The 19,148-nt window shown below is 31.6% G+C and overlaps 3 protein-coding genes across 3 annotated transcripts; 1 reads left to right on the top strand and 2 right to left on the bottom strand.

Annotated features, from left to right (window-relative positions):
• Window positions 1-4,512: 4,512 nt before the first annotated feature.
• On the bottom strand, window positions 4,513-8,740 carry LOC123290485 (probable glutamate--tRNA ligase, mitochondrial; the record flags this gene model as incomplete). The annotated part of the gene is made up of 8 exons (XM_044870700.1): window positions 8,524-8,740; window positions 7,658-7,892; window positions 7,397-7,592; window positions 6,883-7,097; window positions 5,944-6,163; window positions 5,441-5,601; window positions 5,053-5,371; window positions 4,513-4,572 (listed from the first exon to the last, which is right to left on the bottom strand). Coding segments are annotated over exons 1-8 (1,530 nt in total), but the record flags the coding sequence as incomplete, so codon positions are not given.
• A 154-nt stretch (window positions 8,741-8,894) lies between these two features.
• On the top strand, window positions 8,895-12,831 carry LOC123290511 (DCN1-like protein 1). The gene is made up of 3 exons (XM_044870731.1): window positions 8,895-9,009; window positions 10,459-11,058; window positions 11,810-12,831. Exons 1-3 carry the CDS (start codon window positions 9,007-9,009, stop codon window positions 12,008-12,010), a joined length of 804 nt encoding a protein of 267 aa, XP_044726666.1. The 5' UTR covers window positions 8,895-9,006; the 3' UTR covers window positions 12,011-12,831.
• Window positions 12,832-14,825: 1,994 nt separating this feature from the next.
• On the bottom strand, window positions 14,826-16,550 carry LOC123290524 (UPF0389 protein CG9231). Its single transcript, XM_044870746.1, has 3 exons — window positions 16,410-16,550; window positions 16,050-16,348; window positions 14,826-15,141 (listed from the first exon to the last, which is right to left on the bottom strand). The coding sequence occupies exons 2-3, from the start codon at window positions 16,322-16,324 to the stop codon at window positions 14,916-14,918; spliced, it is 501 nt and encodes a 166-aa protein (XP_044726681.1). The 5' UTR covers window positions 16,325-16,348; window positions 16,410-16,550; the 3' UTR covers window positions 14,826-14,915.
• Window positions 16,551-19,148: the final 2,598 nt, after the last annotated feature.

Genomic DNA, 19,148 nt, shown 5'->3' with positions numbered 1-19,148 from the left:
TACATTCCTAAAAAAAATTTCGTTGTTCTCTGTTGGTTGGAAACAAATCGCTACTTGTACAACATAATTTTGCTTATTTTTTAAAAAGAATTAGATGTGGTTTTAATAATTCAATCAATGGACCGAGGAGTTACGTTTTTTTGTTTTTTTATTTAGCCTTTAATTTGCAAACAAAGTAAATAAAGCCCAGCTAGTATCCAAGTCATAAAGACTTCTTGAAAAGTCTTTTCCAAGATGTCTATAAGAGTTCCTAATATAACATCTTAATTACCTCAACTCTTAATCAAGAAGTCTTTAAGAGATCTTTTTTCTGACTTCGTAAGACATCAAAAATATGAGCTCTCTTAAGAATTCTTGGCTCTGAGATTTGATCGAAATGCGCATATTCTACTAAAATATTATTTCTAAAAAAAGATAATTTATTACTATAGTTTAGCCTAATTACATTTTCGAAATTATGGTCTTTCATGTACTCAATATTAGGTTATATTAAATACGTTATTATCCTCGCACATGAGGTATGTTGAAGTCATATGTTTATATATGTACAATCATTCTGGTTTCTATTCAGAACGAATAAATCTTTCGCTCTCTGATTTTCTTCAGAGCGAAAAAAAGTCAGAAAAACTTTAAATAATTATTTTTTTTACAGCCGCACAAATTTATTCTTAAGATATCGACTTCCGATATCAATAAACTTTTTTATCGCTCATTTTTATATTTAACGCATGGACATAACTCTACTTGACGCTTAAAGTCAGTGTCAAGCGTTATCATAAAGTTACACCTAAAAAGTTGATACATGAATTTTGTTTAAATCATAGAGCTATAAACACAAAGACGTCACTAACCGGTCCACCATCTATGGGAACAAAAACGCATTATATTCGATAAGCCTTAAATTTACCTTAATAATAGGACTTTACTCTAAAATATACTTGAAATAAACAAACAAAACCCTATTCCAAATGAAATGAAAAATTCATTTTATGTTGTACAAAAAGAAAAAGAGTTTTTCCTAATTAATTAGCATATGATAATCAAAAATTTCATGATAAATTGAATCAATCATATTTTTAAAAAAAAATAAAGAAAAACATATATATTTACTTGTATTTTTAAAACTAAAACAAAAAAAAAAAATGTATTCACACTAAATTTTTATAACTATAAAAAAAAAAAAACAAAACCAAATGACAATTACTTAAATTAATAACGTTTAAATTAAAAAACCATTAAATCTATAGTTATTGTAAAACCTCATCGAAACATTTTTGAAAAGAAAACGTTGTTATTCGCCATGGGAACTGATTCTAGCGCTGTCTGGTGGTAGAAAATAGAAGCTGTCTATGACAATTCAAATTTCCACAGAAATAAGAGTTCGAACGTGACAAAAGTTTAAATAATTTATTTTTTTTTTTTATTTCACTCATTATCAAAATATAAATAAACAATTCAATCATAGCCTCTAATCTAGCTATTATTTTCTACCACTAGACAGCGCTAGAATAAGTTCTCATGGTGAATAGGTTATGTTTAAAATTGAATACCTAACCTATTATTAAAACTAAATTTAAATTGTTTGTGTTTATTTTGGGATGATTCCATTTTGTTTAATGAAGACTGCACATGCGCACAATAATTAGTAATTCCATTCAAACAAACTGAATAAAATCCATCAAAACAAGCGATTTTGAACGGTTATAAATCAAAATACGTAAAATATTTGACCCACTTTAATCATGAAAACTAGAGAAGGAGAACGAACTTCTCATGTGTAAATGAGAGAACCAACTCCAAATAGCTGTCACAAAAAAGAAGTCGGAAGTGTTCTTTTTAGCCCTGTGTTTCGAAATCCGTGTAAGTGAATCAGTTTTACTTTCACAGGCTCCCCGCTTATTCCTTACTTGAATAGCTATTTGAAATATTTGTGGAAACAAAAAAGATTCATTTCTTAAAATGAAAAGGTCTATGGAAGCGTCACAAAACGAATACAGTCATTTCGAAATTAAGAATGCGTTAGTAAATTACGCGATCTATTCTGTCTGAAAACTATAATGAGTAAAATTTGCGTTCTAATTGTCAAATATTATGACTTCCAGAACATATTTATTTCCACAACTAGGGGTTACCGTTGGGTCAAGTGATTTTACAGTCCGCTCCCGAACCATTACATCAGAATAGATCTTCGTACAGTTTACGTAACGCATAATCATCAGTTCTATTAATATTATTGAATTGTTAATTATTTAAAATTAATTATTATGTTTTTTTATAATAAAAAAGGACCAAAGATTGTTTTCTAGACTTAAAATTAAAACACAACTGAATTAATGACGTATTAAAATATTATTTGGTTATTACCTTCAATCATTTTATTACGTTTTACGTTTAAATCTTGAAAGACTGCTGTTTAAAGCCACTGTGATATTTTTACAGTTATTTTCGTTACAGCCATATTGCACGCTGCATACATTGAACAGTGCAGTACAAAATTCCCTTCGTAAAAATAATAAATACGACACTTTCTGTTTTGTTAAAAAATATACAATGTTTGCAAGAAGGTAACTTTGTTCTTCAAATATCTCGAAATATCTTCGAAATTATGCAAAATACAGAGGCTAAAATGAATTAAATGTATTGGATGGCTTAATTAAATCCGGCTCGAAGGACCAAAAGTTAGTTTATCAGCTAGAGACAATAAAGTTTGTACCTCGCATCAATTTCAAGCCTTAATGCTAAAAAAAAAATAGTAGATCTCCGTAGTGTAACGAGGGAAAAAGGGTAGAAGATAAGAAAAGAGTAGGGAAAATGAAATTAAAGGGGAGTTATGCAATAGATAATACGGAACAAAAAGTGTCAAATTTTTATTTTTACGGAATTTATATAACTTTGGTACAAAATAAACATGAAACAAGATGGCGCCCATTACATATATACCAATCAGATACTATAAATCTTCAAGATCACATTGTATGCTCCATTTTGTTTTATATTTATCCCCACCACTGTCATATATTTGTACATCCAATGTAAATATCATTTAATTAAATATTAATATTCGTAATTGATAATCAATAAATATAATTTTTGTAATATTGGATCCAATAAATAATTGTCTCAGTTGTATAAAAGGTATCCGATGAAAATAGCCCCGCTAACTGGCGATAATATTTCGTACTATAGATAAGAGGGTGCTAGCCCATTTTATTTAGTGCCAATTTAGACTACCAGATGGCGAAACTTGTACTTACCATTTATAAGATAACTGAGAGTTGCAACAGCGCCAACGGGTGATAATAATTCGTACTAATTAAAACAGGATGCTTACACATTTTGAGTAGTTTCAATTTTGACTACCGAAACAACTAAAAAAAAGGCGTTGATTCTCGAAATCGATTCAGTTTGGAGAAGGATCTAAGGAAAAACATAATTTAATGGAGTGTGTTCTTAGATACGTTTCAAGTACGAGTTTAAGATTCCGTACCCAAAAATTTGAAGAATTCATTTACGAATATTTCTATTTGCTTACATAAAAATAATATGTATATGAACGTCACAAACCCTGCAAAATTTATTAGAACTAAAACGATTTTATTGCGTTGTCAAATACATGCAAGGGCCTTACATCTAGTCAAACGATTCAAAAATTTGCCCTGGTGGAAAAAATATTTGAAGAAAGAATAAGAAATTCTGAAAAAGTCTTAGCAACTTTGAATTTCTCAACGTTTTCGGACTAGTCTAATTCAGAGTTATTCAGAGTTCTTAATACTTTTTTAAAGTTTTTTTTGGGTAGATTTGGGTTGGGTTGGGTTGAGTGTGTTGTTGGAATTCAAATCTGATAAATCCCTGCCACCTGGCGATAAAAATTAGTACTTTTAAAGAGGAAGTGGATCCCTTTTTCAGTATATTCTTGGTAGAATCAGACAAGGTATGCTCTTTGTGCAGGTAGGCGTAGGGTGGGGGAATGCTCTCACTCTCGGTAATCTCTCTCACACGGTACCCAGTTACCACCATATTGATTGTTTATTTACATTCGAACTGTCAAGTTGATTTATTTCTTTAATAATTTTTTTACATATTTACTGTCAACAAATATGACATCAGCAATATGGCGGTGACTGGGTACCGTGTGAGAGAGTAAGAGAATATCCCCATCCTACTCCTACCTAGTCTGATTCTACCATGAGTATATTAACTTACCTTTTATCAATATTTTTAACTTGATGGATGACTAGATGTAATTCTCAATAATAAAATTAAAAATGATTTTTATTTCCTATAAAATTATTTATTTACAATTTTATTTTTTTAATTATCATTAAACAAACATTGCTTACAATTAATTAATTAATTATTAATTAAAAATGATTACTTAAGCAATATCAAAACAAAAATTATAATTTAATTAATTTATAAATTCTGTAATTTGCTGTCAATAAAAAAAAAAACACACAAATAAAACACACTTCTTCATTTTCATCTTTTTATTGTATTTATATAATTTTCTAACCTTAATAATAATTCATTTTTCCCTAAAATTTCCATCATTTCAGCTACACCAGGTCCTTTCTAAAATATTAACAACAGATTTATTATTAAGTACAATATTAAACCAAATATCTAAAAGGGAAATAATTAATGCATCTTTGAAATTTTCCACAATTGTTTATTAGGGTGTAAATAAATCTGAGGGGCGTACCTAATCTTCTTTTTTGGAGGGTAGTTGGTGGTTTTTGTTAAAAATAATAAACTCAACTATTACTCGCTCATTCGCTCACTCGCTCACTCGCTCGCTCTGCACAGTGTGCTCAGTGTATTTTTGTGCACTGTTGTGTAAACTTAGAAAGCACTATTATATAATAAGTGTGTATGCCCTTGAAAGGTGGACTTTTTTTACAAAGTGTTTACAACCTAATAAACAAGTAATAAATAAAATTTCAAAGATGCATTAATTTTTTCTTGATTACCAATTTACAGGGCTTACAGGGTGTCTTCTTTTTTAAGTTGACGTATACTTTAAAAATTGGCGCGTAAAAAAGAATATCTTACCTCTAAACCACTAAATACAAGTCTTAAAAATTTCATTAAATCAATAAAACGAATCTGTTTTTCCACAGAAAAATCTCTTAAAATGATATTTAAATGATCTTTTTTTAAATTTTCCTTCTCATTTTTCAACATAATTTGTAACGATAATGCAATATCATATAATTTTTCATCATATGTTAAATTTGAAATTGTTGGTAAAATCCATAAAAATGAAAAATTTGGTGCAAATAAATCGGATAATTTATGAATACGATTTTGTGCCCATACAAGAATTGTTCGAATATGATTTTCATTTAATTGTAACAAACCTTTTTCATTCCTAAAAATTATTTCAAATACAATCAAATGAAAGATGGATATTGTCGTAAAAAAAAAAGGTAGTACTTACTCTTTTGGGTACAATTTAATCGCCATATTTTTAACTTCTGTAATTAAATTATTTAACGAATTTTCATTTTTTATTTCATTCATTAAAGCAAGTCGATTATATTCTAATAATTTTTCGGGCATTAATCGGGTCGAATGTGAATTGACACGTTTAATATTAAACTACAAGAACCCAAAAAAAAAAAAAAATTACTTAAACCTTTTGTTTTTATGGAAATAGAGTCGAGTCGTTAAAATATTACTTAAGCAATTTTGGTTAATCAATTTGGATTGACTATAAAACCGTAAAATAGAACGGTTTTGTCTTCGAATCTTCTCAAAATTACTGAAATCTATCCCCGATTCTAAGATACTATATTTCCCGTAATAAAATATAAAATGCATCCTTGCCACTCTCCATTGATGTTCGATACTTGACATAAGACTTAAAACGGGATAAAATGACTTTCCAGCTAAAATGGCTTACGTAATATTTGAACGAATCGTATAAATTTATCAAATTACCAATTCAATTAATTCAGCCATGGAATAATGTCGTAATTCTGAATCCCGATCAAAACCACCGCCAGAATGTGTTACGAAATTAATTAGAGCTTGTGGAAAAATACCAGCTTCACGAAAACTTGATATATGAATGTCTCCCTGTCGTTTACTTAATTTGGTACCATCTGAATTTAATAATAATGGTAAATGTCCAAATTTTGGTGGTTCCCAATTAAATGCTCTGAAACAATGCTAGTATTATGTAATGTGTCAAATTAACGCGATTATCAAACGTCTAGCTTAATTTGGGGAGGCTGTTCTACAGTTCAAGCCATCAAAAACGTTGAAATACGAGTTTTTCCCTTGAGAGTGTTACAGTAGGGCACATATCAGGTCTATGAGGCGTCAGCATTCCAATCGAGGATAGTCTATGAATATTTCGAAGGAGTGAACAGCCTGGCACAAAATAATACTAGTTAGGCTAATCTGGATTCCGGACCATTCTTTGGGACATTTTGGCGTTAAAGAGAATGAAGCAGCGTATTCGTTTTCATGACGGGAGTGTTCTCAAACGTCTCTTTCACCTGTGCCTGTCTTTCCCATAGTCAGATGCTCCATAATTTATCGAGCCCACTTTTATTAGTGGGACTTTACGCAGTAATCAAGCGTGTACAACCACAGCTAGGTCATTCGACTGTGCTCAATAGAACACAGTTGAGAAATGTGGTGGCACTCCTTACAGAACACCTTCATAACTTGAGGATCTTTCATCAATCCTGAGAGAAATCCCGGGGGAGACGCTGTTGGCTCCCTACAGCTTCATCTTCTTAAAAACATGTCTCTTACCCAGAGATGTCTCACCTTTGGGTGACAAGTTATTCACAAGGACGATATAGAGGACTCCTTGGTCTAGGTCCTAGAAAAATATTTTCGACACCCCTTTTATACATGTATTATTACCTGTACATTAGTATATGTTTGGTTGTTGATATTTGCCATTCAACGCCACGTAACACATGAGTAATGTCCATCAGATGATCATCTACAACGTTTGCAAAATGATAAGTCGGGTATCCATCACCTTTCATTATTACTGGATCACCTTCATTCAATGCTACATCGTAAGCAATATTACCATACACCAGGTCTTCAAACGTCTCACAATCACTCCTTAACTACAAAACATTCATCAAATATTCGATTTAATATTAATCAATCAAATGGTCAGACTTTATAAAATTCTTTGGATAACAAATTTTAAACATGGAATCAGCAGTTTTGGAAACAGCTCCAAAACTTTTTTGGGGTGAAAAATTGATCTAGCTTTCAGCTTTCAGTTTTCAGGTAAACTGCATATCTATCCTTGTCTATTGTGAGTGATATTTCGTTTATCGACTAACTTCATGTTGTTAAAATTGTAATTGCAAAAATTTGATATCCAAATAAATATTTGTAAATAAGGTAGAATTCGTACTTTAAACCTAATGCAAGATTTTTCACCTTTGTTAAGTTTGTCGGTCACTTGAGCATCCGTTAAATATCGACATCGATTATCATATTTTGGTATTTCTCGTGCTTTTAACGCTTCTCTACGAATTAAATTTAAACGTCGATCTGTACAAAAACAATGATACGCACTTTTATTTTCTAATAAAATTTTTATATATTTCCTGTAAAATAAAAAAAAACACTGATAAGAATTCCCGAGTAAATATCCTGGAACTTGTGTACTCACTGGTAAATATCTGTACGTTGTGATTGTGTATACGGGCCGTATGCACCTGGAACATTTGGACCCTCGTCTATTTCTAAACCAGCCCATTTTAAATCGTTGATAAGTTGTTGAACCGATTCGGGAACAATACGTGTTTGATCTGTGTCCTCAATACGTAAAATAAATTTTCCTTTATTTGCTCTAGCAAATAAATAATTGAATAAGGCTGTTCGAAGGCCACCCAGATGTAAAAAACCTACAAAGTAATTTATTTTTAATAATTTAATACGTCGTAAACTACTTTTTTTTCGAAAATAGGCGGGCGATCAAATTTTAACAATTTTTATAAAGGTGCATTTACATGATGACGCTTGACGCTAAGTTTGAGCGTCAAATTAGACCACGTGATCAATTTAGGTCGTGTTGCCATCAGGAAAGGAAAAAAAACTTCACCAGTGCCAAATCGTAAAAGCTAAACAATGTTTAAGTCAAAAAAAATCTTTTTTCGAATAAGAGAACACTTTATTCAGGGTACGTGTAATACCCGATAATTTTTTCGGGTAAGGAATCCTAGGCTCGCACTTGAAACGTATCTAAATTACTCTTTTTCTTGGAGCCATCTCCAAACTAAACCGATTTTGAGGATCATTGCCTATTTTTAGATCCAGGTACGGAATCCTAAACTTGCACTTGAAACATAGCTAAGAACACTCCCCATTAAATTACCTTTCAAACACAGACAGAGATAGCGGTCTAACACCCCTTTTTGGTTCGGGTTTTCTGCAGTGGTCATGAGTTTTACCGCCTGCTACGGGGGGGGGGGGTCTACATCTTGGTTAATTTTATGATTATGTTTAAATAAATACAAAAATCTAATTTTTATTTACCGGTAGGACTTGGTGCAAATCGAACACGAACAATTTTCGAATGAAATGATTTCGAATTCGAAAAATATCTTACATGCTTTGTAAATATTATAGCATGATTTTTAACATAATTCAAAAACAACATCTTAAAAAATTATAATTCGAAAATTTTTATCATCAACGATGAATCGATGAAAAACTGAACTTAACCAAAAACACACCAAAAAAAACAAGTAAATAAACCTTTGCCAAAAAAATCTAAATTTACAGTAAAAAAAAGGGCTAAAAGAAATTAAGATTCTTCTCAAAAAAAGTCTCAAATTGTTTTTAAGCTGTGGCCACTTTGGTACCAGCTGGTGTTTTTTACGTTTTCGACATTTTTTTTTTTTTTAAGAGTGATTTCGAGGTTAACATTTCAAAAAACTTCAATCATTTTAAATGTCAATAAAAAGTGAAAAATAAAAATATTTTCTTAACTGGAATCCTGAAATACAGTAGAAAAAAATGGTAATTTTCAAAATTAATTACTTTATTTAATTTATTTTTCAAGATGTACAAATTTTCTTTCGGGGATTTTTTAAGTAAGCTTAAAAAATTTATTTGTGACAATTCGTAAACGAACGAGTAAGAAATTCATTTTCGAAGAAATTTTATATCCTTTTCAAAATAAGCCATAATTTTTCATTTCTCGGGGGGAGCTAATTTTGTGTATTTGTGATAATAAAATTAAAATTGATAAGTGCTACAAAGATCAGTGTGTGTGTTCTAGTGAAACGATGAAATGGTGAAATAATCGTGGAAAAGTAGTTTGGAAAACGAAAATTCCAACAGGAAAACTACGATAATCGAAAAATTAACCGTATTACTCTTTCTCTGGTAGCACTAGCTTCCAAAGAACACGACGAAAATGAATTTTGAAGATTTGAATCTTCTTCGATATCTCGGTTGAGGAAATAATACATTTGACTCAGCAATTGACTCCGTTCCAGTAAATTTTTCGGTGGAAACAAAATCATATTTATGCGAACTTGTGTTTTTTCGATTTACGATTTTAAAGTGGGATTAAAGTACTCTACGCCCGGACACCACCAAAAATTTTTGGATTTTTTGGCCATTCTAAACACTTTTTTACTCTTGAAAATTTTCACCAAACCTCTCCGTTTTCGCGATATAAGCGTTTTTTTTTTAAACTATTCAAATTATCTGTAACACAGTTCAGACTTAGGTTAGGTTAGGTTAGAGTGGCTGTCCTGGGGTGGAACACACTTAGACCATAGGGTCCGTTGTGATACCGTAAATGGGTTGGCCCATCCCCGGCCACTACTCCATGAACTATTTGGAGCTGTTTAAGAAGAACAGCAGGATGGCTTTGACGTCGACTGACTTTAGGTCGGAGAGGTCGTCAAAGAGAGGCTGGCTCAAGTAAGTCCATCTCCTCATGACAAGAGCTGGGCAGTGACAGAGAAGATGAGACATTGTCTCCTCCTGGTCATCACTGTGACAGCTCCTGCAGTAGTCGTGATACACTGCCAGGCCTAAGCGTTCAGCATGCTTGCCGCCCAGCCAGTGTCCTGTGATAGCCGCAACAACTTTGCGAACAGAGGCCCTTGGAAGTGATATGAGAACTTCGGAACGCCTGCGATTGTACTCAGACCATATCTATCTTGTAGTACCACAAGTACGTTCTTCCCTCCATCTAAGATTGGCCTTTTTCAGAATATCCTCTTTCAGGAGTAACTTGCAGTTCGCAAATAGAACTCCCGAGTATTTATTGATGCTTGTGTCCGGCAGCATCGTGCCATTTCTGGACTTCACAATTTCCTGGAATGTCCCTGTGTCCAGGTACTCATACCAGTTCAAACTTACTTTGCAGCCATTTACCACCTTCGTTTCTGGTTCACCCTTTTCACGGTTTTTATGGCTTTTATCGGTAATTTTTGTTTGTTTCTTTTCCAGCACAAATTGAAATCATCGCAACGAGAAAAAGTGAAAAAATTTATATCATTTACACAAACCGGTGAAAATACAGCGATTTATTGTTTAACACAAAATGATTGGAAATTAGATTTAGCCAGTGATAATTATTTTCAAAATCCTGAAGCCTATTACAAAGAACCCCGGCTCACCGTTGACAAAAAGAAATTGGAAAGTTTATATAATCGTTACAAGGATCCGAATGAATCGGATAATAAAATAACCGCTGATGGTATTATGAAATTCTTAGACGATTTAGGTTTATCACCGGAATCGAAATTAGTATTAATTATTGCATGGAAATTTAAAGCGGCCACACAATGTGAATTCAGTCAAGAGGAATTTATGACGGGCATGACTGAATTAGGGGTCGACTCCATAGATAAATTAAAATCACGTTTAGCAACGTTAGAGAACGAATTAAAAGAACCGTTTAAATTTAAAGAATTTTATCATTTTACATTTAATTATGCCAAGAATCCGGGACAGAAAGGACTCGAATTGGATATGGCGTTAGCTTATTGGAATATTGTTTTAAAGGATCGTTTCAAATTTTTGGATTTATGGTGTACTTTTTTACAGGTAACACAATTTATTGTATATTTTCGAGGTCATCGTTTCGAATAATGAACCGGAAAATGTTGAAAATTTGTCAAGTCCTTCAAGAAGATTTATCATCACTAACTTCTGCATGCACTTAAAAATTGGGGGAGTTTTAAACTCACCAAAACAACTCCCTCAAAAAAATAATCTATTTTAAAATCAATATTTTCCTCCAAAGGTTCTAACATTAGAAAAATAAACATTTTGCTACGAGAATTTCTCCAAGGGAATTTTTGTTGGTCCCATTTTTGTCCAAAAAACTCATTTTTTTTGTTAATATTTGAAAAATAAACATTTTGCTACGAGAATTTCTCCAAGGGAATTTTTGTTGGTCCCATTTTTGTCCAAAAAACTCATTTTTTTTGTTAATATTTGAAAAATAAACATTTTGCTACGGGAGATTCTCCCAGGGGTCTTTTGTAGTCGATAATTAAGAATTCGGTGTCTTAATTCAATAATATCACACTCTAGTACGGACTTTGTCCCATTTTTGACCACCTAGACCTTATTCCAGAGACAAAATATTTATTTTAAGGACTGTTTTTTGTGAAGGTTGATTTATAGGGGATTAAATTCCCCCATTTTTCAAGTCCAGCCAGAAGTTCCATGTTGATGAATAGTTCCTGAAGGTTCGACAGGTTTTCAACATTGTAGTATTCTATTTTCTCCGACTTATTAAATTCGATTGCTGGACAGGATAAAATATAATTCAGATTTAAAATCGTTCCAGGAACATCATAAACGATCAATCCCCAAAGATACATGGAATCTACTTTTAGATTTCTCCACACAAATATCAGACGACATGAGTAATTACGATGAAGAAGGTGCATGGCCAGTACTCATCGATGACTTTGTTGAATGGGTACAATCACGTGGTGGGGGTCAACCAAACAGTGAACAACGTCCACACAGCACTAGTCAAGATTAACCTAACCACCTCCCACCACTATCCACCATCATCCGTTCACACACCCCTTAATCACCCCCAGCTGCTCATCGACCTACACTCTTAATTATTTTTATATCGACGATCGATTGTGAAACGAAAATACGTAAATGTATTTCATCATTTTTATCCAGAAAGTGGAGAAGTAAAAGTATCCAGGAGACCATCCATAAAATACGTCATCTCCTAGGCCCCCGTACAGGAATCATGGTACTGCTCAATCCCCCCCCCCCTGATAGACACCCTATGCCCGGGTCTGCGGCCTTCCTTTGAAACACTGCGTTACATTTCCTGCAAACCCCTTGCAAAAATAGCGTCTCAACATTCTCTCGTCCTTTAAATAATCAAAAAATTTTTAAAACAAACCAAGAAAAATATTTCACGGGCACCTTCTCACTCGTTTTGCGTGACATATTTTATGGCTGGTCCCTTGTTGCTTTCCCTTTTTTTTTTTTGAAAGAACTGTATTTTTTTTTTTTAATTCGCCAATTTATAAAATAATTCTAAAATTGTTTTTTTAATTCGCCGTTGATACGCCGTTTTTTTTTTTTTGTATAGGATTTCCCTTTAACGCCAAACTATACATTTTATTTTCGAAATAAGACGCATACCTTCGAACTTTGACTCCATTGACGAATGACTTGATAAATGTGGGAATATTTGAGAAATTTGTGATTTTAGAAGGGAAATTACGCAACCAAAATCTGATAGTTGAGTACAGCGTTGTCAGATACTCAAAGTCTAACTGTAGGCCCATCTATGTTTTATTATTTGAATTAAATATTTAATTATGATTTTGTAAATTATTATTATGTTTTATTTTGATTATAAAATGTGATTATTAAACTTATTTTGAGGTTACGTGATCAAGGTAATTAATGTTTTTAACCGACTTCAAACAAAAAAGGAGGAGGTTATAAATTCGACTGTATTTTGTTTTTTTTTTTTTTGTTATGTTTTTTACCTCAGAACTTTTGACCGGGTGAACCTATTTTGATAATTCTTTATCTATTTGAAAGCTAGTGCTTCTCGTGTGGTCCTATTTCATTTTGGTCGAGTTCTGATAACGGTATCCTTGTGAAAATCATAAAAGTCTTAAATTTGAATTAAGTATGCACGACAAGAGAAACGAGAAAATTTTCACAAATCCCCTCTCTCTTGGACTCCCCTATTATATATTTTACCAATTTGAACTTGTTGACCAGACCATTTGATTGATAAAAATTTGTTTGTTTTAATTATGTATAAATCAGCGCGCGCGTTGACAACGCTGTAGAAAAATTAACATTGCGGCTCTGTGTGGAAATTTCATGTGATGGACGAAGGAAAAATGTATAGATTTGTTAAAAGGAAAATCTTGAATGGTAGGGCTTATTTTTTTGGTTGTTTTTCTTTCTGTTGTTTAAGTGGTTTAAAATTGCTTTTCTGAGAAAAAAAATGGTAATAGGTAAAAAACAAAACGTTTTAATATATAAAAATTAAAAATATATTACTTAAATCAAAAACTGTGATTTTTTGGCAAAAAAAAATAAAATAAAATAAATATAAAAAAACAAAAGAATAAACGAACAGAAGCTTGAAGCTTGAAGTTAAAGTGAAAATCGTTTAAAATCGTTTTTGATGGTAAATTGAATTGAATTTACTTGTAAATATAAAAACTTGTAAATAGTTATTAATTACAATAAAACTTAAGTCTAAAAAAATACATCAATTTTTATTTAAACACAAACAATTAACTGAGTTAATTGCTGAAATACTCTGTATAGAAAGAACAACACAATTATGGCGGCCTTTCCTTTATTTGTTCGTAGCATCAATATTTTTAAGCGTTACAAGCTTAGGACTGAACTTAATATACCTTGATATATATTTGATATACATACAAGATATAATAATGCAAGCACACATATTTAACACTTGCTATACAGGGTATTTCAACAATTAACTCAGTCAATTGTTTGAGAACTTCTTACACTTTGATTTTTTTTTTAAAACTGCTATTTTTCTCTTACCTATTGTTTCGAAAAACAGTTGTTTTTTTTTAGTATGGAAATTGTCTGGACTAATATTACTTTAGTTGGGGCTCGGTTTAGAATTTCTGGGCCCGAAACCTTGCCTACATCAATCCTGGAAGAAATCCCGGCTGGGAAGTTGTGAGCTTCCTTCATGGCATCTAAAATAGATATCTTATTCGGAGTAGTCTCATCTTCGGATGACAGATTGTTCTTACGGAAGACACAGAGGATGATCTCAAGGTCTAAGGACGAAAACTACACTAACGATCTAAAAATGTACCGCTTAGGAAAAAACATGCTAGACAAATAATTTGAACAAACAAATATGATAAGTTTATTAGGCAAACATGTTAGTTTTTACAAATGTTTAATACTTATATGTTTAATACTTGAAACATATAAATATTATTTTAAAAACATGTTCTCCTAATATTAATTTAAAGACTTTTGATTTTTTTCACCATTTTTCTACGAAATTTATTGTTTGTAGTGTTTAGCCACGGATACAGGGTAGCCACGTCTTATGGTAACTAGGGGAGCGGAATTCCGCATGGGTCGAGCTAGTTATTATTTATTATATCTTTAGAAATTGAGTTCTGGTTCTCACGAATTCTTTTATCAAGTTAATTTTGAGTCGAAGTGTACAATTTCGTATAGATTTGCTAGGTCAAAGGTCAAATAAAATAAAAAAAACAATGAAAAGATAATGCTTGAACACTAAATATTAAATTTTTATATTTCTAAGAAATAGACTTTACAATATTAAAAAATTAATTTTTTATTTTAAATATATATATCTTTGTAGCGTAGCCATTTTAAAAAACATCAACAACGAAAATAACTTACTAAAATAAACCAACAAACAAACAAGTCTATGAAGTAGAGGCCCCAGCTGCTGTTGCTGCTGCTTGATCCTTCTTGTACTGATCGTTCATTTCTTTGTGCCAATCTAAATTCATTTTTTGTACACTTTCACCACGTTCAGCCGCTCGTTTACCACTGATCGCCATTGCAATACATGCTATAGCTGTCGCAGCCATCATATAATTTGCAATACGAATTCGGGCACGATTTCTTGCACGTTCCATAACATCCATACTGCAAAAATTTAAATTTTATACTTTAAAAATAACTTTTATCGATAAAAATTCTAAGAGCGAAAAATGTTGGGTGAATAGGCGCACATCTTAGGCAGACATTAAACTTGGTCTAGATTTTCAAGCTCATTCTACTCGATTACTGGTAATCAACCAGGTGTGTATAATCAGGTTATCCTAATCACCAGGTGCACTGAGGAGTGTTTTAGACATCATATTCATGATCAGCAACCTGGAAAACGCTTCGAGTATTAATTTTGGATACATTTCATGGCTAATTTTGTGAAAAATCCTGAAGATGAGCTTTGAAATCAGAGTACCTTGGTCCCCAGGTACACCGAGGAGTGTTTTGAACATTATATTCATGATCAGCGACCTGGAAAACCGCCAAATAATTTTGTTTAGTCTATTTGTAATTAATCCCCGACCAAAAAAAGGATGTAATAACTTTGACCGCTATGTGTGTCTGTCTACCTGTCTGTGGCATCGTACCGCCTAAACGGATGAACCGATTTTTAATTTTTTCGTTCGTTTAAAAGGTAATTTAATGAGGAGTGTTCTTAGATATGTTTCTAGTGCAAGTTTAGGAAAAGTTTTTTAAATTTTGTAAATTTTACTTGTATATAAACAATTTGAAGATAATCCTGGATGAGGTGTAAAACCAAGTCATCCTGGGATTCGGGATCAACGAAACCATCGAAACTCCTCGAATAGACAAAATTTGACCGATTTCGTTAATTATTTACCAAAAATTTTCATAAATTATAAAGAATTCAAAATAGGCCATAAATTTTGTAATTAACTTCCTGAAACGACACAAAAAAAACCACATCGAGGAAAAATCGATCTGAAAGCATTTTTAGTTGTTGAAGGTCACACGTGATTTGAATGTAAACAAAATAAACTTACGAAACCATGCCAGGAACATCTTCAATTCGTTTATATTTTCCAGTCCAAACTAAAAATCGTCGTTCTAAATTATTTGGTTTATGTAATGTTTTAGCAGCTACATGTGGATTACATGATGCACCAGATCCTGGAGATGATGTAGCAGTAGCACCAGGTGATGATGTTTCAGGTACTTTATCACAACATTTATAAGTTGTTGAGAATCCTTGTGTACTTTGATTATTAACACCAAATGGTAATAATTTATTACGAATTATTGAAAATACATTCAACATGATTTAAATGTTAATAATTATTACCTAAAATTAAATTAAATAAATTAATGAAATATTTAAAATTTTAATTTTTAGTTAAACTTACGGGAAATGTTCTAAATAAAATTTAATTCAACTCTCTCTCGAAAATTAAATGAATAATTTTAATTTTATTCTAAATATAGAAATTCAACTCAACAAGTTAAAAGTAAATAGTTATCTGTTATCAGGTTATTACCAATTTAAATTTTGTTATTAATACAGATTTATTTGACATAACTTTGTCAAAATTGGACTTGTAGTGGTGGTGGGGATGTGAGCATGACTATGTACACGGTGTCACAAAAGTAATGGAATCCTTTAAAAATTTTCCAGAGAAGTAATTTTTATTAATATTTTTAAATCAAACATATTTGTGTTATCTTTTAATGGCTTTATGAAGGTCAACTTCAAAATTTTCAATGGAAACCTACATTTTTATTGTCTTTTTCATGAAGGTTATAAGAAGGAGAACGATCGCTATAGAAAATATTGTCCCCGAAATATGGATAAAATAGGTGAGGCGCTGCGACCGCTAAGTAGTATCAATAAAAGCGGGCTGTTGTGCGCTAATTTGAAATGATCTATCAATTTGTACATTATGCAACTAACTTCATCTACTTGTACTCATAAACAGCTAACTTCGCAGATACTACTTCTTGATGACAACGCGGCTGGTGGCTGAAAAATGAACTATAAATTCTACAAATTTTCAGGGACAGACACGCTAATGCTTTAACACGTAGCGATCGTTCTCCTTCTTTATAACCTTCATGGTCTTTTTATTGGCCTTAACAAATGGTAAATACAAGTATTGCCATCTGGTAGTCGAAATTGTACCTACTGAATTCGGGTCTACTTTTGATTTTAATCAGTACGAATTGCTATCGCCAGTTGTCGAGTTGCAACTCCCAGTTATCAATATCATCTAAACTATTTATATTAGATATTTAAAACTTCAATGTTGTTTATAAATATATTTTCATGATGACGCTTGACGCTGAGTTTGAGCGTCAAATCGAAAAGAGCTAAACATTGCTAATAAATTGGTAATTTTATTTTCAATTGATTATCGTTTCTAAAGAATTTCTGAGAACAATTATATTCAACACCCATTATGGATATAGTTATTTATCATTACCATGTCTTATGTCTGTCTTATTAAAAATGAGCTTATGGATTCATAAATTTTATTGCTTTTGTCGCTCTTTTTTACAATTTGACGCTGCACATAGCTCTATTTTTTTCAGCTAGGTGAAAATGAAAATAAATTTTCCCGTTTCATTTCTTATATTTAAACTTGCACCTGCAATTCATACTTTTGTCCCCCTCTTTTTCATAGACAGGCGACGCCCTTGATAATATTAAAAGAATTAAAAAATAAATAAATGATGAATTATTAAATAAAAAGTGTATGATATTAAAAATTAAAAAAATATAGGTGTGTGTGTGTGTGTGTGTGTGTGTATGTATGTATATCGTGAACTAAGTCACGTATTATATCTTTTGAAAGTTACCGTACATGACATGGATGAACTATGGAGATGGGCTTGTTGCTGATGCTGGATAGACGGCTGTATATTAAACCAGGAGATGGAGGTCAATAACATTCACATACTCCCCCAGCTGTTTTTGCATACAAAGAAATTATATCAGCAAAACGATTGCCTTTGACTCTGTGATTAATTACTTACAAAAACAAATAGTCGAAGAAATAATAGTACAATTAAACTAAATATCTAAAAGAAAAAATTAATGCATCTTTGAAATTTTCCAGTTATTTATTATGAAACAATTAACAACTGTTTAATTAAAAACATTTCTTGATAATCATCTTAATTCGGTAGATAGAAAAATCATAATGATGCGCATGTCTTAATAAGTATACAATATAATATCCTGGCGCGTATTTACAACATAATAATTTCCATTTAATAAATATTATTTAATAAAACAATAACTAACAATCTTTGGAACTTTTAGACAGAATTAATTAAATATAATTATGTTAATTAAACAAAATGTATAACTATTGATGCAGCTGTCTTCCGTCAACACGATCATGCGCAATGAATATCATGCTATGCTATTGTGTTTCTCTATCAGTTGTTTGAATATTGTATTGTTGTCTTTGTTAATTTTCTCTGTGAAGCAAAAATGTACATACTTGGTACATGTTGGGTATATCTAGTAGAATATATGATCTAAGGGAAAATTAAAAAGAGTACCTCCTGCAATAATTGAATGCAAGAAATATCTATCTATCATTAAGTCGATCATGACCTTGAGGCTGCCATTCTAATTATTATGTAATTATTTTATTAAAAAAAAAAACAATAATAATTAATAAAATATACAGAATGTTCCATAAATATACCTACAAACTTATGGATACCTATTGTAGCTTGGGTCGGATTAACTTATGTCGGAGCACTTATATGCAATGCAATTCTGAGGGACTCTTTTCAGACGTTTGTAAATTATCAGGTCTTTTAAAGTTGATGAATGGATGTGAGTAAAATGGAACGTGGATATTTTTAATTTTATCTTTATTCTTATGTTAAATGTTATAAAATACAAAAAACGAAAGAAAATTATGTGTTAAATAACGTAATGCATCCATATTATTAATTCTAATACTTGATACTAGATGGTTCGGTTCTATAATTCTGTTCTAAAACAATAATATTAGCCTTGGAGTCCGTGATAGTAAAACTGCATTTACCATATTTCGAAATTTCGCAAATGAACCAATACTTTAACAATAGGTACAATATAAGGACTAAGTGTACCAGGGTTTATCCTG

Source organism: Chrysoperla carnea, chromosome 1, assembly GCF_905475395.1.
Source record: "Chrysoperla carnea chromosome 1, inChrCarn1.1, whole genome shotgun sequence".
Classification (NCBI taxonomy): Eukaryota; Metazoa; Arthropoda; class Insecta; order Neuroptera; family Chrysopidae; genus Chrysoperla; species Chrysoperla carnea.
Note: the sequence above shows the minus strand (reverse complement) of the source record. Positions and strands in the feature narration are given on the sequence as shown.

What these genes read in the sequence shown, in the direction of transcription:
- LOC123290511 (XM_044870731.1), top strand. An exon ending in TATGGTGTACTTTTTTACAG is followed by an intron (nt 11,059 to 11,809) that starts GTAACACAATTT and finishes AAATCGTTCCAG; the next exon opens with GAACATCATAAACGATCAAT.
- LOC123290524 (XM_044870746.1), bottom strand. Translation starts at nt 16,324, where the DNA reads ATGTTGAATGTATTTTCAATAATTCGTAATAAATTATTACCATTTGGT. An exon ending in GATGTTCCTGGCATGGTTTC is followed by an intron (nt 15,142 to 16,049) that starts GTAAGTTTATTT and finishes AAATTTTTGCAG; the next exon opens with TATGGATGTTATGGAACGTG.